The 25,528-nt window shown below is 41.1% G+C and overlaps 2 protein-coding genes and 1 long non-coding RNA gene across 6 annotated transcripts; 1 reads left to right on the plus strand and 2 right to left on the minus strand.

Moving 5' to 3' along the window:
- Positions 1 to 453: 453 nt before the first annotated feature.
- On the minus strand, positions 454 to 7,378 carry LOC127293500 (DUF21 domain-containing protein At2g14520). Its single transcript, XM_051323136.2, has 11 exons — positions 7,068 to 7,378; positions 5,286 to 5,362; positions 5,120 to 5,203; positions 4,935 to 5,048; positions 4,766 to 4,852; positions 3,330 to 3,469; positions 3,111 to 3,198; positions 2,272 to 2,345; positions 1,626 to 1,759; positions 1,271 to 1,512; positions 454 to 870 (listed from the first exon to the last, which is right to left on the minus strand). The coding sequence occupies exons 1-11, from the start codon at positions 7,243 to 7,245 to the stop codon at positions 826 to 828; spliced, it is 1,263 nt and encodes a 420-aa protein (XP_051179096.1). The 5' UTR covers positions 7,246 to 7,378; the 3' UTR covers positions 454 to 825.
- Positions 7,379 to 13,564: 6,186 nt separating this feature from the next.
- Positions 13,565 to 20,993, plus strand: LOC127293501 (CSC1-like protein At1g10090). 4 transcript variants are annotated; one of them, XM_051323140.2, is made up of 12 exons: positions 13,565 to 13,774; positions 13,891 to 13,952; positions 14,893 to 15,239; positions 15,975 to 16,121; positions 16,617 to 16,680; positions 16,777 to 16,986; positions 17,817 to 18,008; positions 18,102 to 18,400; positions 18,838 to 19,114; positions 19,265 to 19,540; positions 20,117 to 20,208; positions 20,494 to 20,636. In XM_051323140.2, the coding sequence occupies exons 3-12, from the start codon at positions 14,971 to 14,973 to the stop codon at positions 20,498 to 20,500; spliced, it is 1,833 nt and encodes a 610-aa protein (XP_051179100.1). In that variant the 5' UTR covers positions 13,565 to 13,774; positions 13,891 to 13,952; positions 14,893 to 14,970; the 3' UTR covers positions 20,501 to 20,636. The 4 variants fall into 4 exon arrangements, with proteins under 4 accessions (XP_051179100.1, XP_051179098.1, XP_051179099.1 ...); XM_051323138.2 differs by having other exon boundaries at positions 13,569 to 13,817; positions 19,975 to 20,208; positions 20,494 to 20,993; XM_051323139.2 differs by having other exon boundaries at positions 13,569 to 13,779; positions 19,975 to 20,208; positions 20,494 to 20,993.
- Positions 20,994 to 22,430: 1,437 nt separating this feature from the next.
- LOC127293503 (uncharacterized) lies at positions 22,431 to 24,009 on the minus strand. Its single transcript, XR_011744388.1, has 2 exons — positions 23,926 to 24,009; positions 22,431 to 22,680 (listed from the first exon to the last, which is right to left on the minus strand). It is a non-coding gene; the product is annotated as an uncharacterized lncRNA (long non-coding RNA).
- Between the last annotated feature and the right edge of the window lie 1,519 nt (positions 24,010 to 25,528).

Below are 25,528 nucleotides of genomic sequence, written 5' to 3' on the forward strand. Positions count from 1 at the left end.
TTTTTTATAGCTTAAAATGTAACAGATTTTTCTCTAAAATTTCTACCGTACCTTCAAAATATTTATATGTGTGTGGATATTTAATTTCATATTTTTTAAATCCAAAAAATATGATTTTGAAAAATCAAGAGCTCTAGTGCTCATGTGTCAAATACACTTTTCGAGCAATAGCACACTACAAAGAGGTGCTCTACTCTACTGGTTAGAAGTGGCGCACCTAGTCACCAGTGCACCACCACTATGGCTCTGTCAGGCCCATCCCCCACCCCCTCACCCCCAGTGGCGCACCCCAGTTCACCCCCAGTGGCGCACCAAAAAGTGATGCGCCACGGGTAAGCCTAGGTAGGAGGTGGCCAGGCCTTTTACAGATAAAAGGAAACGTGACGCGAGGAAACATAAACATAAGTCCACCACTGGCGTGTCAATATCTCTGGATGCTTCTCTCTCAACAAGAACAAAACATCTCAGGATAATCGATGCGGTTTCAGAAACATTGCAATCCTGGGGCTTCAGGACCGACTGCAATCCACAATGCTCCTCCTACCAACTTACTCAACATTCACATCAACAGTTCAGACGAAGATGCTCGGTCAATCATGCAGGTTCAGGACCGAGCGCGCATTTCTGCCTACCAACGTACCCAACATTCACAGCAACAGTTCAAACGAACTAATGTTCAGTATAATCGTCTATACACATTTACTACTACAACGTTTCACATTATTACAGATTGTTCTCCCCCTCAGGCCTCAGCACAAAACTGGCGTGGCACGCAATTAACTATCCAGGTCCAAAATGGGAAGCGGTGGAAACTCCAGCAACGTGTTATTGCTCCTCGACGTGTACATGTGTTTCGTCGTATATCTCCTCCTGCACAGCACACGAATTGGGAAATGGTAAATATAATACTGAAACAGTCATTTTCTACCTAACAAGGGACAGCCAAGGGAGGGATCTGCCCCCCTTTGGTCAACGTTTTAAACATGCTTGAAAACAGGGAGAACAAACACCTTGCCGCTTAAAAGCTTGGTCTACATCGCGTTGATCAACAAGGTAGAATAATTACTGATCACTCAAGTTCAGCATATCTTACGTTATAGGCAAGGTAAACCTACGAGTTAATATACATATTTATTTTAGGTTGGACTACTTATTGACTTGAAATGTAGCTCAAACTGTACATATACAAGAATATGCTCACAAATGCAATGCATTAGCACTTCTACAAACTTGGAGAAGATAGAAATATGAACTCTTCGCAAACACTAACCTGTAGCAGTTCTTCAATGACATCCTCCATTGTTATGATACCAACAGCTTCTTCATATTCACTGAGTGTGGGCAATGGCTCCTCGTGTACTTGAAGAACATCCGATTGATCTTTGGACCATTTCCCCCTCCTGCTTCCTGTATTAGAGTTCAGGGTGTTGGGGTAGCTCTTCCATCTCCTCAGAGGAGTAAGGTTTTTCGCAGCCTTTTCACCAAGTTTATCATCGATGGCAATGGCGACCTCTGTTTTCAGCACCAAAACGAAGTAACACAAAGAGAAATTGAGTTAAACCACATAGCAGAATACATACGTGAAACATGGATTATTAAGGAGTGGGAACTGCAGGGGCGCTCACCAAGAGTTTCACCACCATTGTTGAGCTCTTTATCTGGGTAACTTGGAATGTTTTGTCTGATGACAACTGCCATGTGGCTGTGACCCTTCTGGAATTCGTTTAGGATGTCATAGAGGGGCAAGTCTTCTGAAACGCTGACATTTAATAAGGTACGGAATTGTGTAAGCTGAACATACAAATACTTGGTACACAACTTCTGAATTTTGAACAAACAAAATCCATGTCCTTATGTTCATGTATTCCACTTCATGTAATCTAGAATTTTCCTCATATCCTCACCACATTTTAGAGATAAGAAATGCATGTAACATGACAAGGGCAAAATAAAACTAGTCTGCAATTCTAGTATAGGCCATATCTTTTTTTCTGTTAATTTCCAATCCAGTTCTAAGTGTTGTTTAAGACAAGGAGAAAGTAAGTACAATTGTGCATATAATGAACTAAGTATAACAATACATTGTATCTTGAATTATATAGATCAGCCAGTGAAAAAAGGCAGTGACAGCCCTTTGTGTGTTTCAATTACAGACCAGTTATTGACAACCACTAATAATAGCACAGAATATGGGACATTGATATTAATTGAACAGCATAGATATCTACTAGAATGTCGGACAAAGGCAATAACTTATATTTTATACCATACCGAGGAATTTTGCGGATAGTTACACTCTTAATGGGAATTTCATCATCAGGGTTAATGGATAACAAATTCTTCACCTGCAAATATGTAGCAAAAGGTATATGAGTAAACTACAATTGCATATACATCATGTCAAAACATTTGAAAGATTATCAGTTATACATTCGATACTGAAGAAACTTAGAATAACCGCCAAAATTTCTACTCACGTCATAACTTCTTATCTAGTACATGCATGATTCCCAAAACATATTCATCAGATAGACAAGACAACTACAGCAAAAGCATCACTTCATGTAAAATGTTCGAACACAAGTGTCAGGCCCTAAAAAATTACATGTCCTTACCCAATACGAACTAAAAGTTGAGCTCCTGCATATGACTAATAAAGCGATGCAATAGTGCTACTCCGTACATGATAACCAGGACAGCATGCAAATTTTAATGGCATCTTCACAGAGCATGCTCAGTTGAGCATATAAATACACAATCATCTCATTTTGCAAAGAATATGCTATCCTAACTCAAATACAAGTTAGTAATGACTACAAAAGAATCCATTCTGATCCAAGTCTGCACTCCGTCATACAATATTAAATCAAACTACTCCTGACTAGGGCCCCAGAGTCCACCAGACACTGGTTTCCTGCCTTTTACCTACGTAATTGCTCATGGATTTCAATCTGACCAAAAAACTAATGCTCCTGGTCAATTTTGTGAATCTTGTACTGCTGAAAAATCAATCTCTAGCAACAAGGCAACAGGGCAGAAACTTACGTCCATATTAAAAACCCGTGACAGAAATGCATAGTATAGTTTTCAAAAGCAGAAGATAGCCTTACCAATATCAATCCAATAATGTTTGTCTCCCTTTCATAATAAACTGGCACCCTGCTATGACCCTTCTCAATTACCTCTTGCATTAGTTTCCTGTCCAAAAGAGAACACAAATGATTGGACTAGGTGCTAAATAGAACATAAATGCATCTCAGCAGAAACAACATGCGTAACTGTAGTAAATGTTCAATGGAATTCTTGTTCAGAGTACACAAATCCAATACCTGTCGAGCTTCCCATTTATATCAATCACAAATGTTTCACAAAGCGGAGTCATAGCATCTTTAGCTTTCTTTTCACTGAGCTCAAGAGCTCCAGCTATAATAGTAGTTTCATCATGGGTTAACTCTCCACCTTTACCAGCCTGTTAAATAAATGGTTAAAAACCAGAAACGTAGGCAAAAGAGGATAAAGTGCATGCTCGGTAAATAAAACAAATAGTGATAAAGGTTATTAGGGTGTTTCAGTGACAAATACAGTGGCTTCCAGAAGCAAGAAATTATTAAAATGCATCAACATAAGTATACTTCCCCGCAGAAAATCAAAGTGAGTATATCTAATCATATATATCAGTAATCCATGTTCACGCTATGTATCGTCAGTTGATCTTCCTTGTGAAGAAGCAGCATGTTTCCTAGGTTACTTGGTGATCAGATTGTCGTCACTCTCAGTTTTTCAACTTACCAGTTCTAGAAACAAATCCCAGACTAATCCAGCCAGTAAAACCTCAGTTTACCGGTGGATTCTATTTTTATTGTTTTTCATATTCCCTTCTACATAATTCAGCCTTTTTGGATCGAGCAGTGGATTTCGCCACGATTTAAAACCTCTGGTTGGCATAATCCCAATAAGAGATTGGATTTTCTTTAGAGTACACGGAGGTTTATGTACCAAAATTCTTATAAACTAGCTACAACCACATGATATATCATCTAAACTAGCATCTCGGACCCACATATCGCAGCCTCTCAAATCCATCCATATCACTATATCACTATCATATTTATATCTACTTGCCTATGTGTGAACCTGATCCCCTGCAGATCAGCCATCTGCTGCATATTAATGATATCTTCAGACTCCACACGTCACACTCACATATTATCCACTCCCTCCGTCCCAAAATAAGCTGCTCAAATTTTTCTAGATACGGTTGTATCTAGACATGTTTTTAGTATGTACATACATCCGTATCTAGAAAAAGTTGAGCAAGTTATTTTGGGACAGAGGGAGTATTTGATGCCAAAAGTTATCTGCAGAGTGTATCATTATGTCGTGAAAATGCTTTCAGTATCTAGTGATGCAGATTTAATTTAAGATGATACACAAGCTTCACCTGTGAAGCGCCCTAAATTGCATTTAGGGGTATCTAGTGATGCAGATTTAATTTAAGATGATACACAAGCTTCACCTGTGAAGCGCCCTAAATTGCATTTAGGGGGTAAAAACTACACAATCACTATATCAGTATCTACTTAGGTAGACAAATAAATAATTACAAGTGTGTGCGACCCACAGAGTTACAGGGTATTTCAGTTTACAAGATTAGATAATCAGTTCTAGTTACCCTATGTCTCTATTAATAATACAAACAACTGTGTACAACCCACACAGTTACACAGTATCTCAGTTTACAAGATTAGGTAATCAGTTCTTTTACCTCATTTCCATGCAGTGTCACAAGTGTTTTTAGCTCAGCTCTACGGAAAAGGGCTGCTTTACCATGACCAAGCATATAATCCAGCAGCTGAAAAGAAAGGGAAAAGGTCAATTCATGGCAACTCATCCTGTAATAATAACTGCGCCGAGTTTAGTAGTATAATCAGTACCTTGGCTATCGGATATGCAACAGGAAAGCAGATCCAAACAAGCACTCGGACAAATGGAGCAACTGAGGCGCCAATTGCCAGCCCATAGCGTGAGCAGATGGATTGTGGTAAGATCTGTTTATATCAAACTATCAGCACATGATACCGATCAGCTGAGTACCACAAGTGAAGTTTTTATGACTCACCTCACCGAACAGCAGAATCAATGTCACAGAGATCAAAACCGCACCCCAAGCAGTCACCAAGCCATCAAGAAATATTGGCAATGCCTAAAAAGAATACAGAAGTATGTTATCAGCTACTTGATTTTAGGGGTGGGGGTCCAAACATAGCTTGAATCGATAACAGTACCTCCATGGCTACAGCATTGCAGATCAGAAGTGTACATAGCAGAAGGTGCTGGTTTTTTACGACAGGCATTATCTTAGCTGCAAAAAAAGAAAATTATTACTAGTAACCTAAAAATGATTCATGTTTGCATTTGATAAATATTGTCCAAATAACAAAGGAGTGGACATGTTTTGCATTTCAGTCCACTAAACATATAGCCTACCCCCTCCGTTCCAACATATAAGGCCCATAAGTCGAAGTTAGGTTAATCAAGTTTATAGAAAAAATATCAACATCTACCATACGAATCAACAGCAATAGATCCATCATAAATTTGTCTCTGTAGTGTATTTCTTTAATATTGTGGATGTTGATGTTTTTCCATATAAACATGGTCAACTTTGACTTAGGACAACAAAAGGTATAGGCTATAGTTTGGAACGGAGGGGGTAGAATTCATCACACTTTCCAATTATATCAGGGGCCCAGCATGAGAAAAACAAGATATATAGGAAGATCAGAGTATCTTTCTAACTTGTACAAACAGCCAACTCTCTCATAATTTTCACCCTCTACTGTGTCAGAGCCAGGACCATTCACTTTCCGAAAGAACAGGCCAATGCAACATGTGCTTGAACAGGATGAAAACAAACTTCAGAGGTGATCAAGCCCAATAAGGCAATAACCCACAGCGCAAATGGACAAGATTGCTAAGGCCTATCTACACATAGCACAAATTTATCGAACACAAAAAAAAATAACAGCGTATTTATACAAATAACGATCGATCCAGACGACAGATACTTGACAATAAAACACTTTTAACATTCATCATTCGATTCCTCACTGGAACCAGCGCCTACAAATCTGTTGGACAAATGACAAGCCGCCGGTAACAGAGCAGCAAAATCCAACCAACCACCCTTATAAATCAATGACGACCCGCTGCCGCTGGCAAAGCCGGCTATGTGCTCCTAAGGCAGCATCTTACTGAGGCAAGCGGGCAGGAGTTGCGGAGCAGAGTTTGTTTTGTTTGAAACGAGTTTAACAGATCGATCCAGGTTTTGAGCTGTGGAATAGCGCACTGGTATGTAGGGTTTAGAACTAAAAAAAATACTCTTCTTAGTGTTTTTTTTTGGACACACAACCCCATGTCCTCATGGTTATATGAAGACCAGAGTATTTTTTGTGGTAAAAAAAAGGAGCAGACTAGTCACCATCTCACAGAATTTTTGGGCCTCTATGCCACACCTCTCACTTTCCCAAGGAAGAAGCCAAGTGCAGCATGTCACCATCTCGTGGAACAGTCAAACTTCCGCGGTAATCAAGCCCAGTTAACCTCCGGGTGAATAGCATTAACTTTTCCAAGAGAACAAAACGGAACACTTCTACAGTACTACAAGTTCCGATCCATCCTCGTCAGAAATAATTCCCTTGTAGTACTAGTTCCGGAAAGGAAGTCCTCTAGCCAAACCGAAAAAGCGAATCGCGGCCCGCTTCCAACATTCGCCGTTTGATTCCCGTAGTAGCAAAACATCCATGATTGGATTCGTGATTGGAGCCAACGCCCCCAAGGTGTTCGACGAAATGACAAGCCGCGGGTAACACGGACGAGAGCATAGCAGGAAAATCCGAGCAACCACCCATCTAAATCGGGCAGCACTGCGCACGCACGCGACGCGAAGCCGCGAACGGAAGGTCCCGAGATACTGCACGCCGTGGCCGGGGGAAGGAAGACGGAGCAGACGTGAGGACAGGGGGAACGTCGGCGGGGAAGTGGGAATGGGGGGCGCACTTGCGTACCAGCGTGCTTGCGGTCCTTTTCGGTGCCGGACTTGGATAGGACCTCGAGGTCGACGAGGCTGAGTGACATGAGGCCGAGGGTGAGGCCGGACATGAGGCCGGCGAAGACGACGAGCACGACGATGATGGCGATGTGCTCGAAGAAGCCCGCCCCGCAGCAGTGGTACTCCACCGCCATCCCGCCGCCGCCGCCGCGAAGCTTGCCTCTCTCGGTCTCTCTCCCTCCTCCTCGAAATTATTTTTCTGGCTCTCCGATAGAAGAAGACGGCTGGCTCGCTTTGGGGTTTGGGCGTGCGTGTGAAGAAGAAGAAGACGAGTGAGGCGTCGCGGGGGCGACGCGACGGGTGGCCAGGGCTGGGGACGTGTTACAGTTATGACCTGTGGGCCCGGTTTTCAGTTCGGGTGGACCTACCAGGCAGCGAGTGGGAGTGCTGTGGTTTTCTTTGGTCCCCGAAATTGCTGGAAGCACCTGGCTGGACTAGTACTAGTTTATGTATGGGCTGTCGGCATGTGGCGGTGCTTCCGTGGAGCTGGTCCATGGACAGCCGAGCTCGTCCCACCGTTCCAACCATGATGATCTATGGAGTTCTAAAAAAAATTTATCTAAGGCCATAGCGTACGCTAACCACGCATAAATACATGATTATATATGAAGTAGGTTGGTAGACAGGCATGCTTAGCACAAAATTTCATCAACTTTCCATAGTCAAAGTGAAGACCACCGAAAGCAAGCATTGGTAATCGCGAGAATGACGAAAGTCTATATGGAAGAAAAGACAAGCTACTCACATAGTAAGAACGTGTGAGGTGGCAGACACGTGACAAAGGTTTTGGCAAGATGAAGTTCAATGAACCAATCGAACCACTAAAATATGAGAGTAGTATATTGCCAACCGCACCATACACTTGTACAGTTCAATATAAAAATCGTTCAAATATGCACGGCTGCAAAGCTAGCATGATGCTGGCCTATGGACCGGCTCCACGAGTTGGTACGCATATTGCTTGCATGCCTGGCGCGTGTGCACGACTAGAGGCATGGCAACGGCGCACGTCGGCCGTCCTGAGACCTTTACGGCAGTCGATGTTATGTTCTGGATACACCAGGGCTGGTATTCAGCATCAGATGCTACAGCAACAATAAGTAGTTGCACGGTGTCACGGTGATGTGGAGTTTCATTTAAATGGGCGATAGCTAGGATATTTTTATCAAAGGATTTACTTGGGGGTAGTTTGGGTGTAATTCTACCCAAAAAAATCTTGAGTTCCAATCTCATGAAATCTTCACTTCGTGTCTAAGAAACATATACAATCTTCAAGAAAACTAGAGGATACTTATCAAGGAAACACACAATCTTCAAAAAAATCCAGAAGGATACTACTATGGTATTACCTCGCGAAAGGACAAAGATTTTTGGCTCTTGGGCACTAGTGCTCCTGCCATTTAAAAAAATAAAAATCATATTATTGTGTTCAATAAAATTAGAAAAAAATCATGGTGTAGCCAATAAATTGTCCCATAAACGTGCAAAATTTTAATTTCAAATACAAAATAGGCTACACAAAAATAACAAACATGTGGATTTGAGTATGCTATTTCAGATCTCCAAATTTCAACATATTTTATCTTTTTTGTGTAGCCTAGAATATAAAAAATTTCATATAAAAAATTGCACGCTTCTAGGTTACGTCATTTACTATGTTCAGATTTTTTTGAAATAAATATATATGATTTTCGATTTTTTTAAACAACAGGCTGGTGACCATGAGCCAAAGACACTTTTCGCTCGCGGAATCTCTATAGTAACATTATTGTGAGAACGAGAAGGTATAATATGTTGATACGTGAAGTTATCTATAGAAATATGCACAATTTAATTGGTTATAGTGGTCGAGAAACTAAACTCAATCGACATGAAAAGGTTACGTATTTGACGATTGAATATCGTTGAGTTCAAGGAATGTTCCTGATTGATGTAAATAAGATTTAGAAAATCAATGGGCTAAAGAAAATGATGGCATGGTAAAGAGATGACATGCACGTTGTCACGAATAGCAGTGATATGCTTTTCATCACTGAAATATATTAGTAATTGCTAGTATAAAATTTGCACGGTAGGCTGAACCGATTAATGACAAAACTAATTTGGTACCCTCGAGTTGCGCATGACTTAATTGTATAACAGACTGGTGTGATCTCAGGCTGTGGCCATAGTGCTAGTATCATAGGTAGTATCATGCATCTTAGGCCCATAAAAAATGATGATGTGGCATCTAATTAATGAGGAGAGATATGATTAGAGTAACATATGTAGATACTGTATCATAGCGCACGTTACGAGAAAAGTAAATACCAAATACATCTTGTACATAGATTTACATTGGGATTCTACAAAATAATAAATTTACAAGTTTATGATACTACACTATAATACCACCCACTATAGAGATAGTATCATAGACAAATATCATATGCATGATACTAGTATATGATACTATGCACTATGACCAGCCTCATAAATCGAATGCTAAAAAAGAATAACCTGACCAATTAGAGCAATTTCAATAATATAGCCAACTGCTGGCTATAACAAGATGTCATGTCATTTGTAGTAATCATATAGCTAACATGTACTACGTATAATAGTTAGCTATAAAAATGAAGTACTTTACTAACATATGGTCTACCTTTCGCTCTCACAAAGTGTCTAGGAACACGTACAAGAGCTGACTATTGCATAAGAGCCCACCTTCCTTCTCTCCCCCTTCTCTCTCCTCCAAATCATCTAAAATATATTATTTAATTTTTTATAGTTAGCTGACTAGACTCTATTGTACTTGCTCTTAGGTAGCTAAAATAGTAGATGATGTGGATAGTTTTACATGTAGAGATAGACTGCAGTTAATGAATGTTAGTGGATGATGGAAAATTAGATGGCTAAAAGAGTTAGTGATGTGGATAGCTTGCATGCTAAAATATATTATAATTAAATCATGGAAGTGCGGCCTTGCATTATACTCCGTCCATAAAAGGATGTCCAAGATTTGTCTAAATTCGAATGTATATATACACTAGACAAACAAAGTGATATCATTTTATGGACATAGGTAGTATTTGCAGTTGCTTCAATAAATTGACATCTAAGATTTTCTAAAACTTAATCTGGTATACTAACATAAAAATGCGAACTTATACAAATATAGTATGCCTATTTATCCATGTGCCCACAAAAAATGTCAAAATTATTGTTTGACACACTCTTTTTTTTCCACGAACAAATAGTTGGTATGCATAAATTCAAACTCAATAAATCTACTTTGATGATTTTTCTTGTAAACATATTATTTTAACATTACATCTAATAATATGAATTCGTGAAAGATGGATTCCCACATAAATCTAGAACGACAAGCATCAAAAGTCACACCTCACGGAAAAGGTGGGAAATAGATTATATCCGGTTGCTTTAAAGGACAAGCTAGTGCTCTGCCCAATATTTGTGTAATTTTTTTTTTGCAGCTCTACACGGAAAAAGGAGAAAGAAAGATGTTTTAGAACATATTCCCTCTTTTGTAGTTACACTTATAATAGTACAAAAGCATATAATTTAAAATAAACTTTATGAATATTCTAATAATATTAGTTTCATATCACCAATATTGACTTTCTACGATATACTTGGTTAAACTCGGTAAGTTTTAACTTCAACTAAATCGAGAAGAGTGTAAGGAAACAAAGGGAGTACTAGTACTAGATTAACCGAGCCAGCTTTTTTCTCACTGTTGACTAATGCAACAAACTACGAGAAAGGGGCGACATGAGGACTTACTGAAAAGAACATATCACCCCAAATCATCGTGATTTCGACCTCTAACCGCACCTTTCACCCTCTCTGCAGTTTCTTAAAAGCTGTGAAAATAACAGCAGGAGAGAATGGATTGTACTCAATCGAACCGACGATTATCGCTGCAGACGGATAACGACACGAGGTGATAAAAACCAAAATTCATAGATGAAGCTGGACGATTTAATCTCCTCTGCGATCAGCCACAAATTTTACTAACGTGGGCCTTGTTTGTCTTTATCGTTGGTGACCGACGTAATTTAGCAGCTGTGGAGTGCTGCTTTGCTAGTGTGAACACCATTCGCGCCACCAGTCTGAACTTTTCGGATGTGTGCGGAGTTTCTTATTTCAACTCAGTTCATTTGTTAGTAGTATATTCCCCAACAAATTTCAGTTGGATTGCTTTCCATTAATCTAATAGGGGTAACTTATTTTTCTCTGTTGCTTTCTCTTTTATAATGCGGGAACGCGTCGGCTGTTCTGTCGTCCTGGCCCTGGAAGATTATGCTGTGTGGTGGAGAGTGACAAGAAGAGCAATAGGGATGTTTTTTTTTTCTCTGATTGACCCCGAGGACAAAACTCAGTGCTAAGAGGCACTGGATTTTATTACAAAAGCTCTTTCAGTTCAATTTTTGTAACACAAACAGATGGCCAATCATTCAGAGAAAGGACGACATTTCGTAGATGTCACAGACAACCAACCATGCAGGTACGCTTTAGCTAACTTGACTCGATCTTTTCAAGTAACTTAGATGATAATGAATGACTGGATATCACTTTTGTCTCATAGGTGTAGATGCATCCATTGTTTAAAAAACATATTTGAAATTGTCGAAAAAATCTGGAAAAATTTCTAGGTGTACATCCGGACATTGTATTTCCTCACACAAAATTTCACGAAAAAGTGATTTTTTTGTAACTTCTGTAAAAAAGATAATTTTGGTCCTGCAAAATATCCTTTTTACGAGATGTTGTTTTGTCATTTTTGCACAGCCCATAAGAAATGTCATTTTCTCACAAAATTTTGTGTGTAAACATAGCATATTAAGATGGACACCTGTATTTTTTTCCAATTTTTTTAACATTTTAAAATAAATTTAAAATGCATTATTCATAATAGGTGTATTTGCACATATGAGCCAAAACGTCATGTCCTATAAATGACATGTCATGTAATTAAATAAGGAGATAGATGTTTGTCGCAACTAACTAAGTATTAACTATGTTAGTATAACATCATACTTTCCAAGATAAAATAAATATAAATTCTAATAAATAAGACTTTACATGATACCACCTCCATTTACTTTCCAGTATGGAGGTAGTAACATAAACTAGTAACATGTGCATGACACTAGCCTATGTCACTCCCCATGAGCAGCCAACATGCAAGTATAGTAAAGAGAAAATTACAAGAACATACATAACCACATAGGTCTTCCGCGCAAATACAAGATAACCCAATCGATAGGGGACTACATGCCATTTTAGGTTTGAGAAGGTTTATTCGTAGTAATAATTTAATTACTTCCGATGAAATAACATTTGTGTAAGCCTAAAATTAATTATTTCCAACTGCAAACTAGTAATTCAGCAGGTGTTGCAAACAGTGGCGGAGGAGTCATTCTGGCTAGCTATGGCTGCCGCCATACCTTAATCTAGCTCAACTGTGAATGCTCATTGAGAAAAATGGGCTGTACTGTTGTAACTGTGTTTCTGCGTATATTCTATGGTCCATGCCATTGATTATGCCATACCATAATTTCAGCACGTCCTCCGCCACTGGTTGCGAATGTGTATGCAGGATGCTAACGCATTTGATGTTTCCCATTAGAATTTGGGTTGTATTGGGGAGGCCGCCTATGTTTCTTTTTTTTTTTGAACAGGAACTCCTCAGTTGGCCCTCATATTTAACACAAAGGGTGTCTCGAGATTGAGGTTATTGATGGATCAACATTCAACTATATCCCCAACTCATATATATGCGCTCCTACCGAGAGCCACCGCAGGGTGTATCAACATGTATGGCGCGGTAATTCCGCGTTGTCAACGGATAGGCGATGACTTCTTGACTTCCTCGACACTGTTTTGTATTCTCTTCATGAATTTTGACCATCCTAGCTTTTGGTTTGTGCACCTATGTATATGTGCTTTGCTTCCAACTATGTTGATCGAGCCTTGTCTTGCAATGTCTAAGGGTCTGTTTGGTCCGCACGGTTTCGAAATTGCAGGAATAGGAAAACACATGAGGATTGGCATGACACATGAATTTCAATGTGGTAAGATATAAGAAAAGAAGATTCTATGGAATTGAATGCAAAGTAGCCCATATAAAATTTTCGATGATTTTCAATCCAACGAACCAAACAAGCTCGAAAATTCATTAGCAATATATAGAATCCTCCCAAATCCATACGATTCTTTTGAACCAACCATGCCTTAAATATATTCTGAACTGTGAAAATAAACTGCTTTGGTGACAGTATAGTAGTACTAATATAAAATCACTGTAGTCCAGCATTGCGCTTTGCGTGCCTCAGAAATGCCGGTCACCACCTTTTCCGCTTGGTAAAACAACATTTCTCGCCTGCCTTTGACTCCTTTGCTCTCCATATCCCAGTCGTGCGCTCGCGTCGCTTTCCTGTCATCTGCGCTGCGCTGCGCCCTTTCCTTCCCATCGAAACTTCCATTTCGGATTCCACCAAACCCCTCTCTCTCTCTCACGATCGCCAACCACCTGCTGCTCTCGCTACATAGCCATCGCTCTCCAATCCCCAATCCCGAGCACCGCCCGAACCCACCGGATTTCCGCCTGCATCCATTCCTCGGCGGTTCCGCGGCGCCCATTGGGCGGACCGGCAGGTGAGGTGGTTGCCTCGGTTCCTTCGTCCAGCCGACGGTTCCAGTTTAGTTCCCCCCCTCTTTCTCGCCGCGTATTCCTTTTCCTGATTGCCTTTTCCGTTTTCCTATTGGCGTAGGGTTCGCACTTTGGAGTAATCGGGCGGCATTGCTGGATTCGGCGCTCGCCGAGTTGGTGGAGGTGAGTTTATTGTGCCCCTTCCTGGTTTGGGATTATCACCGATTAAACTCGTGAAGCTTCTGGTGCGGCGGGGGTCGACTTACTTCAGTAGACGGATTTGGGTGCCACGCCTGTTTTGCCTGTCCGAAGTTTGCCGATCCTACGGACTATCGCGTAGTGAATTGGAGTGCAGTTTCGGTGCTTGGTTTTGATTCGGGGCGAGGTGTTTCTTGATTTGGTGGATTATTAGGCGATTGGCTATTCTAATCTTAGGCAGCGCTGCGGGTAGGGTAGAGGGAGTGCTTGCCTGGACTCTCCCACAGTCGATGAACTGGTTATTTCAGTCGAAAGAAGGAAGTAAAGGGGAACTGGATTTGGGCGTTATTCTAAATTTAGGATGCCGTTTTGGGGTAGTTGGAGTGCCCCAACCTAACCTATCTCTTCGGTAAAGCAGATGCTATGGACTCTTCTGGTCGATGAAATGTTTATGTTGTTCCACTCAAAAGACGGGGAATAAAAACTCGCTTCTGAACCTATATTTTTTTTAATGATTTGGAATTGTGGGACTTGTTCTGACTCACTGGCGATGGGCAGATCTGTTTCCCTTCAGATTCTCCGTGTCTCCCATGGGACTTGTCAGATATACATTCCATTTTGTAATATTATACACACTAAAGGTCAACCTCTGTCGTATAGCATTGGCAGGTTTTGTTTAATTTAGCACTTCATTTTGCTGCAGTTATCTATTAACTCTAGTGTTTCCCTCAAGTTCCGTGAGGGTTGCATTTATCCTATTGGTTCCTGCAATACCATTATCGACCGGGTAGTGGACTCTACTTTATCTTCAACAAAATGTTATGGAATCGGTGGTGCAATCTCATGTTTTAGTTTCGTTGGTGCACATGGGAATATTTGTTCAACATGTATATATGGAATTTCGTAACCCAATCCTTTCCTCCAGGCACCGGCAGAGCTCTCAAGTAATTTCTATTCAGATGACATAAGGAGTGTTGGCTCTCACGTCTTTGTCTAGAAGGAGATGAAAGTCGGTGCTCTTCTGACCTCTGCTGGAATCAACATTGGTCTCTGCATTCTTTTTTGGTCCTTGTATTCCATTCTGAGGAAACAGCCACAGAATGTTAAGGTCTATTTTGGGAGAAGTATTTCTAAGGCGCATCGCCGGCCCCTTTTGGAGAGATTTGTTCCGTCCCCAAGCTGGATTGTGAGCAGTCTGCACTGCACGGAGGATGAGATGTTAACTACTGCTGGGTTGGATGCAGTTGTTTTCAATAGAGTTCTGGTATTTAGGTGCATACAGTTTTACCTTTACCTTCTCTGCCACTTCAATATTTACTGTTCGTTGTTTATGAGAGATCTTTTCATCTGTGCTGCCTAGATGGTTCCCGCTTGAAAATAGCAACATGCTGATGTCACCTTCTACTGTATGTCGCTTTTCACTTTGAATTGTTGGTTGATATGTGGGCGACATGACTTTCCACCTTCAAACTCGAAAATTGAGAATGTTTTTTAATATGAATATACAAATATGAATTCGAATTAACTTTGTAAAATTGCACGAAAATAGGAATTGGCCATGCAAAACAGATAGTGTGAAGATTTAATAGAAATGTTAGCAATCATGTGTGTTCTCACAGTGTATCCCCCTGTCGGTTACCTGATATCCTAATGTAGAGAGATAGATGAATAGAAATTAATAAATTAATAATTTAAGCACCTCCTAGATTAAAATGAAACCGTTAGACTTTAATAACAAATCAACAATCTGAGTGATGTCTGTTGCAATTTAGTCTAATTAAATTACTTCTGTTGACCAGAAGCACCATTTATTTCACACAATTCTTTGTGGATGTGGATCTCTGCTGTATGCTATTGAGACTGAAAAGAAAACGAAATTTATGACTGGTGATTTTTAAAAACCTCATTGATATACTCCTGCATTGGTTATTGTATTTTCCTTAGTTTCCCACTTTTCATATTTCCAGTATACGAACTCAGGTAGCTGATGTATCTTATTTTCAACAGCATACGCATATTTTCATTGGCTGCCATTCTTTGTGTATTTGGAATTCTCCCATTGAATTATTTTGGACAAGATATGAATCATGTCCTGATTCCTTCAGCATCATTGGAGACATTTACTATAGGAAATGTGAAAGAGAAATCTAGATGGTAAGCAATTGAAGTGCTCTTATTTGTTCTGAGGAGGCAAACTTAATCCGTTAAACATGTCATCACAAATGTTTCATCTTCTGTCTTAGCTTATTTTACAATGTCTTCTGCTGCTACCTATGATTTAAATTACTATTTCTTTGTTGTATCAACTGGTCACGAAATCGTTAGGCATATATCTTTGAAACTCATAAACATCTTGGCTTTTGTTTACACAATGTTTATAACTGCATGATTGGAATGTACCTAAAGTCTTGGCTCTTGATAGGACTGCATGGAGATCAGCGATCCATGTGCTGGAACCTTAGTCACTCGCTTCTTTTCTCTTTCCTTTTTTCCCCTTTTTTCCCTTCTTTCTTCTTTTTTCTTTTTTTCTTTCTTTCTCCTTGTTTTGGTTCTCTTTTCTGTTGGGTTTCATATCTAGCCTACCCCAACTTGCTTGGGAAAAAGGCTTTGATGTTGTTGTTGTTGCTGTTGTAATGTTTATAACTGCAGGCTCTGGGTCCATTGCGTTGTGCTGTACATCATATCTGGTGTAGCTTGCTTTCTTCTATATTTGGTACGGCCAAGTAGGTTGTCATTTGATATTACTCAAATGTTCAATTACCTTATCTTCCAGAACCTGATTTATATTATTTTCTACATTGTTGCTTAGGAGTACACGCATATTGCTAGACTGAGGTTACTTCGTCTTGTTCAAACAAATGGCAATCCTAGCAGCTTTACTGTCCTTGTTCGTGGGATACCAAAGTCAAGTCATGAATCATTCAGCAGGGCTGTTGATAGTTTCTTTACGAAGTACCACGCACCGAGTTATCTATCTCATCTAGTTGTTCATAAAGTTGGGAAAGTTCAGAAGATAGTGGTAAGCAATATCTTTTGTCATGTGTTATGGAGATTTTACCAATTTTCTGTTCTTTTTTGGGAAATGTAATGCTGCTGCTTGAGATTACTGGTCAAATATTATTCTATATGAGTTTACTAGCCCCATAAATTAACATCAATTAGCAACTAGCAATTCCATACCATAGATCATTGAACGGCGAACCAGTATGCTGGTAGCATGAAGCATGACATGACTCCCAACACACATCTTGTAGCTTTAAATCATTTTTTGTAGATGATGGAACGTTATTTTAGAGTGAGTGAGAGTGAGGGATGTGACCACTTGTCAGTATGACGCTAACGGTATTTTGCAACATGCATAATCCTTGTAGACTTTTAGAGCAACGCAAACAGCAAACTACCTTTAGATAAAGCAGGACTAGAATCACCGTAAAGCACTGCCAACATGAGGCATGTGCGCTGTTTGATCTCCACCATCTGGGCATATTTCTATTGGCTTGTCTAGCCATTCGCATGCTGGCCATTAGCATCTCTCTTGAGTTGTAACATTGAAAATAGTGGAACTCTCAAACTTATTCTAAGCTCTTGTGCGTAACCTTTGTAGTGCATCTGTGCAATACAATATACTGAACTGTAATTCAGAACATATTCCTTAATAGTTTAGATGTAAATTTATTACTGTTGTTGGGTAATTCAATACAATTAGAGATGCAGTAGCTGCTTTTATTATGCAGGATCATTCCTTTCCCCGTATCTATTCCCATATTTCAAACTTTTGGATCAATACTATCACTGCATGTTCACATGGTACTACCTGTTTGTAGTGGTAATTTCATCCTTACTTTTCAGATGGGTGCAAAGAAGGCCTTTAGGAAGTTCAAGCATTTCAAGGGTACTGCTGTCGACCAGACATGCAGATCCGTTACTTATCAATGTTGTCTTTGTGGAGTGTCATCAAATTCGTTCCAGTTATTGCCTATTGAGGAGCAAGAGAGGGAAAACCCATGTGTGAAAGATTCAAACTTGGACTTATCTGATGAGGTCAACTATCAATCATTCGGTTCCTTTTCTTTTTCTTACAGTTATCCTTACTAATTTCTAATGTATTAATTTAGTTGTGCTAACCGAATACAGGACTGTGCTGCTGCCTTTGTATTTTTCAAAACTCGGTATGCGGCGTTAATTGTATCCGAAATTCTCCAGACATCCAACCCTATGAAATGGGTCACTAGTCTGGCCCCAGAACCCGAAGACATGTATTGGTCGAATCTTTGGTTACCGTACAAGCAGCTTTGGATTCGCCGCATAGCAACACTTCTGGGTTCTATTGTTTTTATGATCATTTTTCTTCTACCCATCACATTTATACAAGGTCTAAGTCAGCTAGAAACCCTGCAGCAAAGGCTCCCTTTCCTGAAAGGGATATTGAAAGGGTAGGTAATCTTAATGCTTAGAACTCACGTGTTGTTAACAAATGCAATGTTTGACTCAGCTGGAGCACCTGCAGCAATGGCTCCCCTCTTTGATTTGTATTGGCATACAGTGTGCATTACATCTAAAATGCCTTAGTTTTTACTCCCTCCATCCCATAATATAAGATGTTATTGCAACCAATATACTCACATATTGGTTGTGATAACATCTTTTAGCATGGTACAAAGGGATTATTTTTTGATAGGAGTTGGCCTAGCGTTTAATACCTGAGATAGTACATTCAATTACCAGACCTCCCCTTTCTCTAGAAAGCAGTGAAATTATAGCGGTGATTCATACTGATGTGTAGATTCTGTAGTTACTACTGAAGTGTGGGCATATTGCAGTCTTATATTCACCACTACATCAAAATTTAATGATGACTAATTTTTTGTAGGAAATATATGTCCCAGCTAGTAACTGGATACCTTCCCAGTGTCATCTTGCAAATCTTTCTATATACTGTCCCCCCAACGATGATGCTATTTTCGACATTAGAGGGACCTATTTCTCACAGTGAAAGGAAGAAAAGTGCCTGTTGTAAAGTTTTAGTCTTCACCATTTGGAATGTTTTCTTCTTCAATGTCCTATCAGGTTCGGTACTTAACCAACTGAACGTGTTATTCAGCCCAAAGGAAATTCCAATGCTGCTTGCTAGAGCAATACCCTTACAGGTGAATCACATATTTTTTTTTTGCTGGTTATAAAGACGCAAAATATAAAATATTTAAGTAGCTATATACAGCGTATTGATTTGTTTTTGGGTTGAGTTTCTTCAGGTGCTCACTGCAGTTTTATAATGACTGTTTTTACTTCCATTTCAGGCTACCTTCTTTACAACCTATGTTCTGACTTCAGGATGGGCTAGTCTATCATCAGAACTTATGCAACTCTTTGGCCTTATTTGGAATTTTGTAAGGAAATATATTCTGAGAAAGAAAGACGATAGCGACCTTATTTTCTCATTTCCCTATCACACTGAACTACCAAAAGTTCTGCTGTTTGGACTATTGGGCTTCACATGCTCTGTGCTAGCACCTCTAATCTTGCCCTTTTTGCTGATATACTTCTTTCTTGCCTACGTTGTGTACCGCAATCAGGTGAGAAACTAGGTACAGTGTTCTAATTTAAGATTCCTTTTCTAGCAAAGTTCTGATTTGAAGTCCATATGCATAATTTGGTCCATAGCTATGAATAAAGTAAAAAATATTTATTCCCTAATAGTGTTCATTTGGAGTATTATCCGTGTTTTTAAAATGCGCAAAATTTGAATGTGATAAATCCTCATATGTTTGCTTCATATTACGCTAAAATTCTATCTTTATCTTTGATATGTTCCTTTGGATATGCTTTTTGTGGTCTTGTACAAACTTCCTTCTGGTTACAATCTTTTAGTATTTCATCTGAATCTCAGGACAGTTGAAACAGGTTTTCCTAGATTGTGAATTGTATGTTTTTACAAAAACAGTATTCCTAGAAGTATGTCCTGTGTGCCCCTACATAACCTAATGGGTTAGTAATTTACCATTTTCAGTTCATTAACGTTTACTGCACAAGATACGACACAGGCGGTCTGTATTGGCCAATTGCATACAATACAACAATATTCTCTATCGTGCTCACCCAGATCATCTGCCTCGGTGTCTTTGGCCTTAAAAAATCCCCTGTAGCTGCAGGTTTCACTGTACCTCTTATCATCCTCACTCTGTTATTCAACCAGTATTGCAGAATGCGTCTTCTGCCATTATTCAGGACTTTCCCTGCACAGGTTAGTATAGTTAATTTTACATTTTTTAGAATTTAACCTTTATATATATAGAGGATCCATGGCTATATAATATACAGAGATTCCATGGATAAACTTTTGTATCCACCTTGGTGCCAATGTACATTTTTATGCTCTCAACTGAGAGTAGGTAACTTGCATTTTACATGTCCTGAATATCCCAAACATCTCTGAATCTGAATAAAACATATGTAGTAGTTACTTGAAATGGAATTTCTTACTCCGTAGTTCTCACTTCCCATCATGGAATTTCTTGGACATGCACAGGTTTTGATAGACATGGACAGAGATGATCAGCAATCGGGCAAAATGGATGCCATTTACCAGCGCTTTCATTCTGCTTACTGTCAGTCCTCTGACACCGATGACATACCTTTGGAAGGAATTAAAACATCCAGTACAGATGAAGATAAAGGCAGCAGCTCAGGTGAATCTAGCTGCAAAGAAGGCGCGAATCAACCAGGAAGTGACTTGTCGCACCCGACAATGAAAGGTCTCCCTGTTGATCGGCTAAGGACTGCAGTGAGATCGCTAGCTTTCATGATCAGAATACAGAAGAGAGGCTTATCCCAATAGCTCAACCCGCGGTGGTATATGTACAAACTGCATACATTGTGCGCATATAGGACAACATAGAGACGGAGATATACGTTCAAATAGAAAATCTCCTGTTGAGTTGGGTGGGTAAAATTGTGTTCAAACGGATGCCTGCGCAACTCTTCCGATAATTTTTTGGTCGTACATACAAAAGAAAAGTTTTGGTTCTTTAGTTCCTATTGCTTCCTTTTGCATGCCAATGCAATTCCCCACTTTTCGTGTCACCTCGGTTGAACCAGTTCTTGTGAAAGAAGGCATTGTCTCCTCGGAAAAGTGAGCCATGTGCTATCGAAACCGTTTTGGCCATCAGAGGAAAATATTCCGACGGATTGTCTCCTCAAGGAAAAGGAGACGAAGTGCTATCGAAACCGTCTTGGCCATGTTTACGCGGTGGCGTGTGCAGTGCACTGTTCCTGTTCAGCTCACACCGTGGCGGTTCCTGCAGTGCAGCTGTGTGTGTGTCCGTCGTTCGCTTGCATTGCAGTGCAGTAAGGGGCAAGCAATTTAGCGTATGACCCTAGCGACAACTTCACGGAAGAGAGGTGCTTGGAAGCTAGAAAGGGAGCGCAAATAAATCTGCGGCAAGACTTCGAGCAGTGTTACCATTTTGGTACACTAGAGGCTATTGAAGGAACGCAATGCTCGTATTTTCCAACAAATACTCAGCGAGCCGGGCAGGGTGTTTGAGCTGATCGTCGAGGACCTTCATGCTTGGAGAGTGGCTGGTTGCATTGTAAACTTCTAAGGGTTGCCTGATGTTGTACTGAACCCTTCCTTGGGGTTTTAGAGTGTCAGAGGTCTTTTTCGTTTGTTTTCGCTTTCTTCTGCTACCTTAGCCGATGTTGTATCAAGAACATTGTACCCCTTTTTTCTATCTTAATGGAGTTCGGCCTCAGGCCCTTCGACAATTTAGCGTATGATTCGTTGATGCCAATCACCCAGGGCGGAGTTCGGGGTCCCTCAACAATCCATTGTTATATTCGAAGCTGCTACAACCGTGGTGTTAGGGAACGGATAGCATGCCCTATTTGAAAAGATTGTGGCTGAATGGACAGAGGACCATTGATTATGGAGTAAAATACATGGTTAGTCACACAAGACGACTCTCTAAGTGGAACATTATATGTTGGCCTAAGGACCAAGGCGGGTTAGGTATTGAAGTCTTGGAGTTGAAAAACAAAAGTTTACTCAGCAAGTGGTTGTTTAAACTTAACAATGAAGATGTAGTTTGGCAAGAACTTTTGCGCAATAAGTATTTACATTCCAAAACTTTGTCAAATGTGACGGCGCAACCATTTGACTCACCATTTTGGAAAAACCTAATGAGAGTTAAAAACGAATTTTTTAGTAAGGGGTCTTTTAAAGTAGGAAACGGTGCAACTACTAGATTTTGGGAGGATAGTTGGCTTGGGGATATTCCCTTGGCGCAACAATACCCATCGCTTTATTCTATATATAGCTGAACGAAAACTAGTTTTGGTGGCTGTGACGCCCCGGAACCGGTACCATGAGGATTCCAGCGATTCCGCCGAAATCCGCACGTACCGATTCAGAGACGCCCTCCGACACGACGTGCGTGACGAATCACACACGTGATGCCAGAGAAATTAACACGAGCGGTAACATTACAACAGGATTACAATAGAGCCCACAAGAAACATATATTACAACAACGACTCCAACGAGTCAAGATACAAATAGATACATACAAAGATCCAAATCATACAGAAGATCAAATACGTCCGAGTACGGACAAGATACAAATTGGACTAAGAGTCCCGAAGATAACCAGTGGCGTCCATAACCCTGCCCAGGCCAAGCCGGAAGGGTAACCTTGCTAACGTCGTCATCTCGTACCTGTCAAAGTCGGGCCATCGGTTGCCGACAAAAGGGAGGAAGCAAAAGAGAAAGAGAAAAGGCGAGAGTAAGTACCAAGGAACGAATTCCGGCACGTACTTAGCGAGACTAGAAATGGCTATGCTCGCCGGGCGAATATATATATCGTCTGGGGCTATATGGTAGGTTTAGCGGCAGCATAACTATAACCAATAGAGACACGCTACAACATCCGTCTACTCAGAGAAGATAAGGGAGCGCACAAGGTAACAGTTCTATACTCTGCAAACATAACACAGCCGATGCGATCCCCCTTCGCAAAGAGGTACTGGCAAAGGCACACACACTTTTTGAAAAAGTTTTATTAGCAAATTATTAGCAACAGGAAATAAGGTGTAAGTTGTTCTATGATCAAGCTATACAATTCCAAGTCATCCATAACCGCGGACACGGCTTATCGATAAGATGTACACCCTGCAGGGGTTGCCCAAATGTAACCATACGCATGCTCGACCCCACTTAATACAGGTGAAGTCTCACAACAAGACCGTTCCCAATGCAAGAGAAAGTTTAATGGGAGCCATCCAACTAAGCTACCCGTGACGAAGTCCGGCCGTACTCCGATACGGACCCAGAGGTTTGCGTCGGCGGCTAGGCGTGCGAACCACACGCTTCGCTAAACGTCCCGCAAGGTACATTACATAATATAAACACCCGAAGGCAACAGGAAGTAAACACCCGAATGCAACAGTAAGTAAAGCATGGCATAGGCAAATAAAACCAAGGTTGTGGCTCCCAATTAAACAGACTTGAGGAAAGGTAGTGGGTGAGGGGGGTCCCAATAAACGTCCCCACGTACGGGTAGAGCGCTCAGTCTCGGAACAGATAACAAGAACTCGGATCCTAGGGGACATTAGCAAGTCAAAGTTCCGACACTTTCGCAAAGGGGCTCACAGATGCCTCTGCTTACAATTTTAGTTGTTAACAATAAAGTAAAGTATGATTATCTCCAACAATTGATATAGCATGTGAAAACCTCCCAACAATCCAACATATCCCGATATCAGATCGAGATAAACAACAGAGCCTAAACACGCCTACGACTCGCAAGGCTCAAACATCAAGCAACGGCTATGGGTAAGGAATGATACATATAGGATTATTATGGTAAACAAGTGGAATAGGACACGTGACTCGATACAGAATCGCAACATAAGGATAGCAATGCGAGGGAGAGTGTATAATAGGTGAAGAGAGAGGGCTCGCCTGTGAAAAGCTGCAGAAGAACTTGTCGGAGAACTCATCGTATCTCACATCACCACTTCGCGATCCTACCCGAGAAGAAGCAAATGCTGGAACACACAACGCATGCAATCTTACTACTACGGAAGAAGAATCGGCATGATCAAGATAATATGCATGACATGGCAAAGATGATGCAGTGCAACTTATCCATATTAAGCGGGATCGGAACCCTGGACAAACAAATTAGAGTTGGAGTTGCATTTTCTACCGCCAAAATTAAGTGTTGATTAGCATGGTACAACATGGCAGGGGTGAGCTACATCAATATTAAACGGAGCGGGGAAAACCATAGTCGGTGTCCGAAATACTCCACATATATGTGAGGTGATCATGCATAACTATCACGTCACGACATGATGCAAGATGCAAACAAGCATATGGATGGCTTATTCAGGTTCAGCACATTTTTCTGATCAATTTTCATATATAATATGTTGTATTCCGAGTTACAGATTAGAAGATATTAATTTTGCAAGATTTGAACATATTCTGCAATTTTCGGAAAACAGAGAAAATAAGAAAACATTTTATACCAGAATGGGGCTACCCACAAGGGCTAACGCGCGGGCCCAGGGAGAAGCTGACGAGGCAGAGGGGGTCCGGGTTGCTAACAGAACCTGCAGGTTTTTTTTTTTGTAAAAACGGTCAGGAGTAGGGGCTGCGGGTTAAGAGGTGGAATAGGCAGGGGCCTAGATGCAAACCGCCAGATCCAGATCTGGATCTGGGGCGTTTCTCACCGAGAGGATCCGGAGCCGATGAGGCTAACAGTAGGGGCCCGTGACGCCAGCGTGGCAAAGCATCCACACACGCGGGCAAGGTGTTCGACGGAGGACGTGCGTGCGGAGCGGCGGTCACCGCGGGGCGACGAGGACACGCGCTGCCGAGGCGGGGCGTTCCCGGATGCAAAGAAAGGCGCGTCGGAGGCTCCTTGTAGGCGCGGACCAAGAGAGGGCGGCGCCATGGTCGGGGAGCCACCGGAGGGACGCCGGTGGCGAGCATCTGCGGGGAAGGACGTCGGTCACCGACGAGGAGTAGCAAAACGGAAACGAGAGAGAGGCAAAGGATGTACAGGAGGTGCGCAATGTTACCCTGAGCACGATGGCGTGGTCGGTTCGGCCGGTGGTCGTCGAGGTTGGCCGGAATCGGCGAAGAACTGCGGCGGAGACGGAGAAGGGAACTGAAAGAACATCTCTCATATTATGTTTTGAGTGTTTGATGTCAATGTATGTGATACACTAATGGTTGTTTAAGTGGTACAGGGATTACATAGATACATTTGTATGTGTGTTGGATGTGGTCGATCTTTGTCAAAAAGCATTTGCGAAATGTTCATCGGGCCGGATAATCCGGGCCGGATATTTCCAAAATATCCGGCCCCCAGAATTCGGCTAAGGACTTTGGGAAATGAGGCTCAGTATAGGGGCCGGACATTTGCCCGGATTTTGTCCCGGTTTTGTCCCAGGGCCGGATAATCCGGGCCGGACATTTCAAGAATATCCGGCCCCCTCGAAAACGGCTAAGGACTTCAGGAAAAGCAGCTCAGTATAGGGGCCGGACATTTGCC

This window comes from Lolium perenne, chromosome 4, assembly GCF_019359855.2.
Source record: "Lolium perenne isolate Kyuss_39 chromosome 4, Kyuss_2.0, whole genome shotgun sequence".
NCBI classification, from domain to species: domain Eukaryota; kingdom Viridiplantae; phylum Streptophyta; class Magnoliopsida; order Poales; family Poaceae; genus Lolium; species Lolium perenne.

Excerpts from the sequence above, each read along its gene's own strand:
- LOC127293500 (XM_051323136.2), bottom strand. The coding sequence starts at position 7,245 with ATGGCGGTGGAGTACCACTGCTGCGGGGCGGGCTTCTTCGAGCACATC. Across the intron at positions 4,853-4,934 it reads TTGCATATCCGATAGCCAAG|CTGCTGGATTATATGCTTGG; the intron begins GTACTGATTATA and ends CTTTCTTTTCAG. Across the intron at positions 1,760-2,271 it reads ACTATCCGCAAAATTCCTCG|CGTTTCAGAAGACTTGCCCC; the intron begins GTATGGTATAAA and ends ATTAAATGTCAG.
- LOC127293501 (XM_051323138.2), top strand. The coding sequence starts at position 14,971 with ATGAAAGTCGGTGCTCTTCTGACCTCTGCTGGAATCAACATTGGTCTC. Across the intron at positions 18,009-18,101 it reads ACTTGGACTTATCTGATGAG|GACTGTGCTGCTGCCTTTGT; the intron begins GTCAACTATCAA and ends AACCGAATACAG. Across the intron at positions 18,401-18,837 it reads CTGAAAGGGATATTGAAAGG|GAAATATATGTCCCAGCTAG; the intron begins GTAGGTAATCTT and ends AATTTTTTGTAG.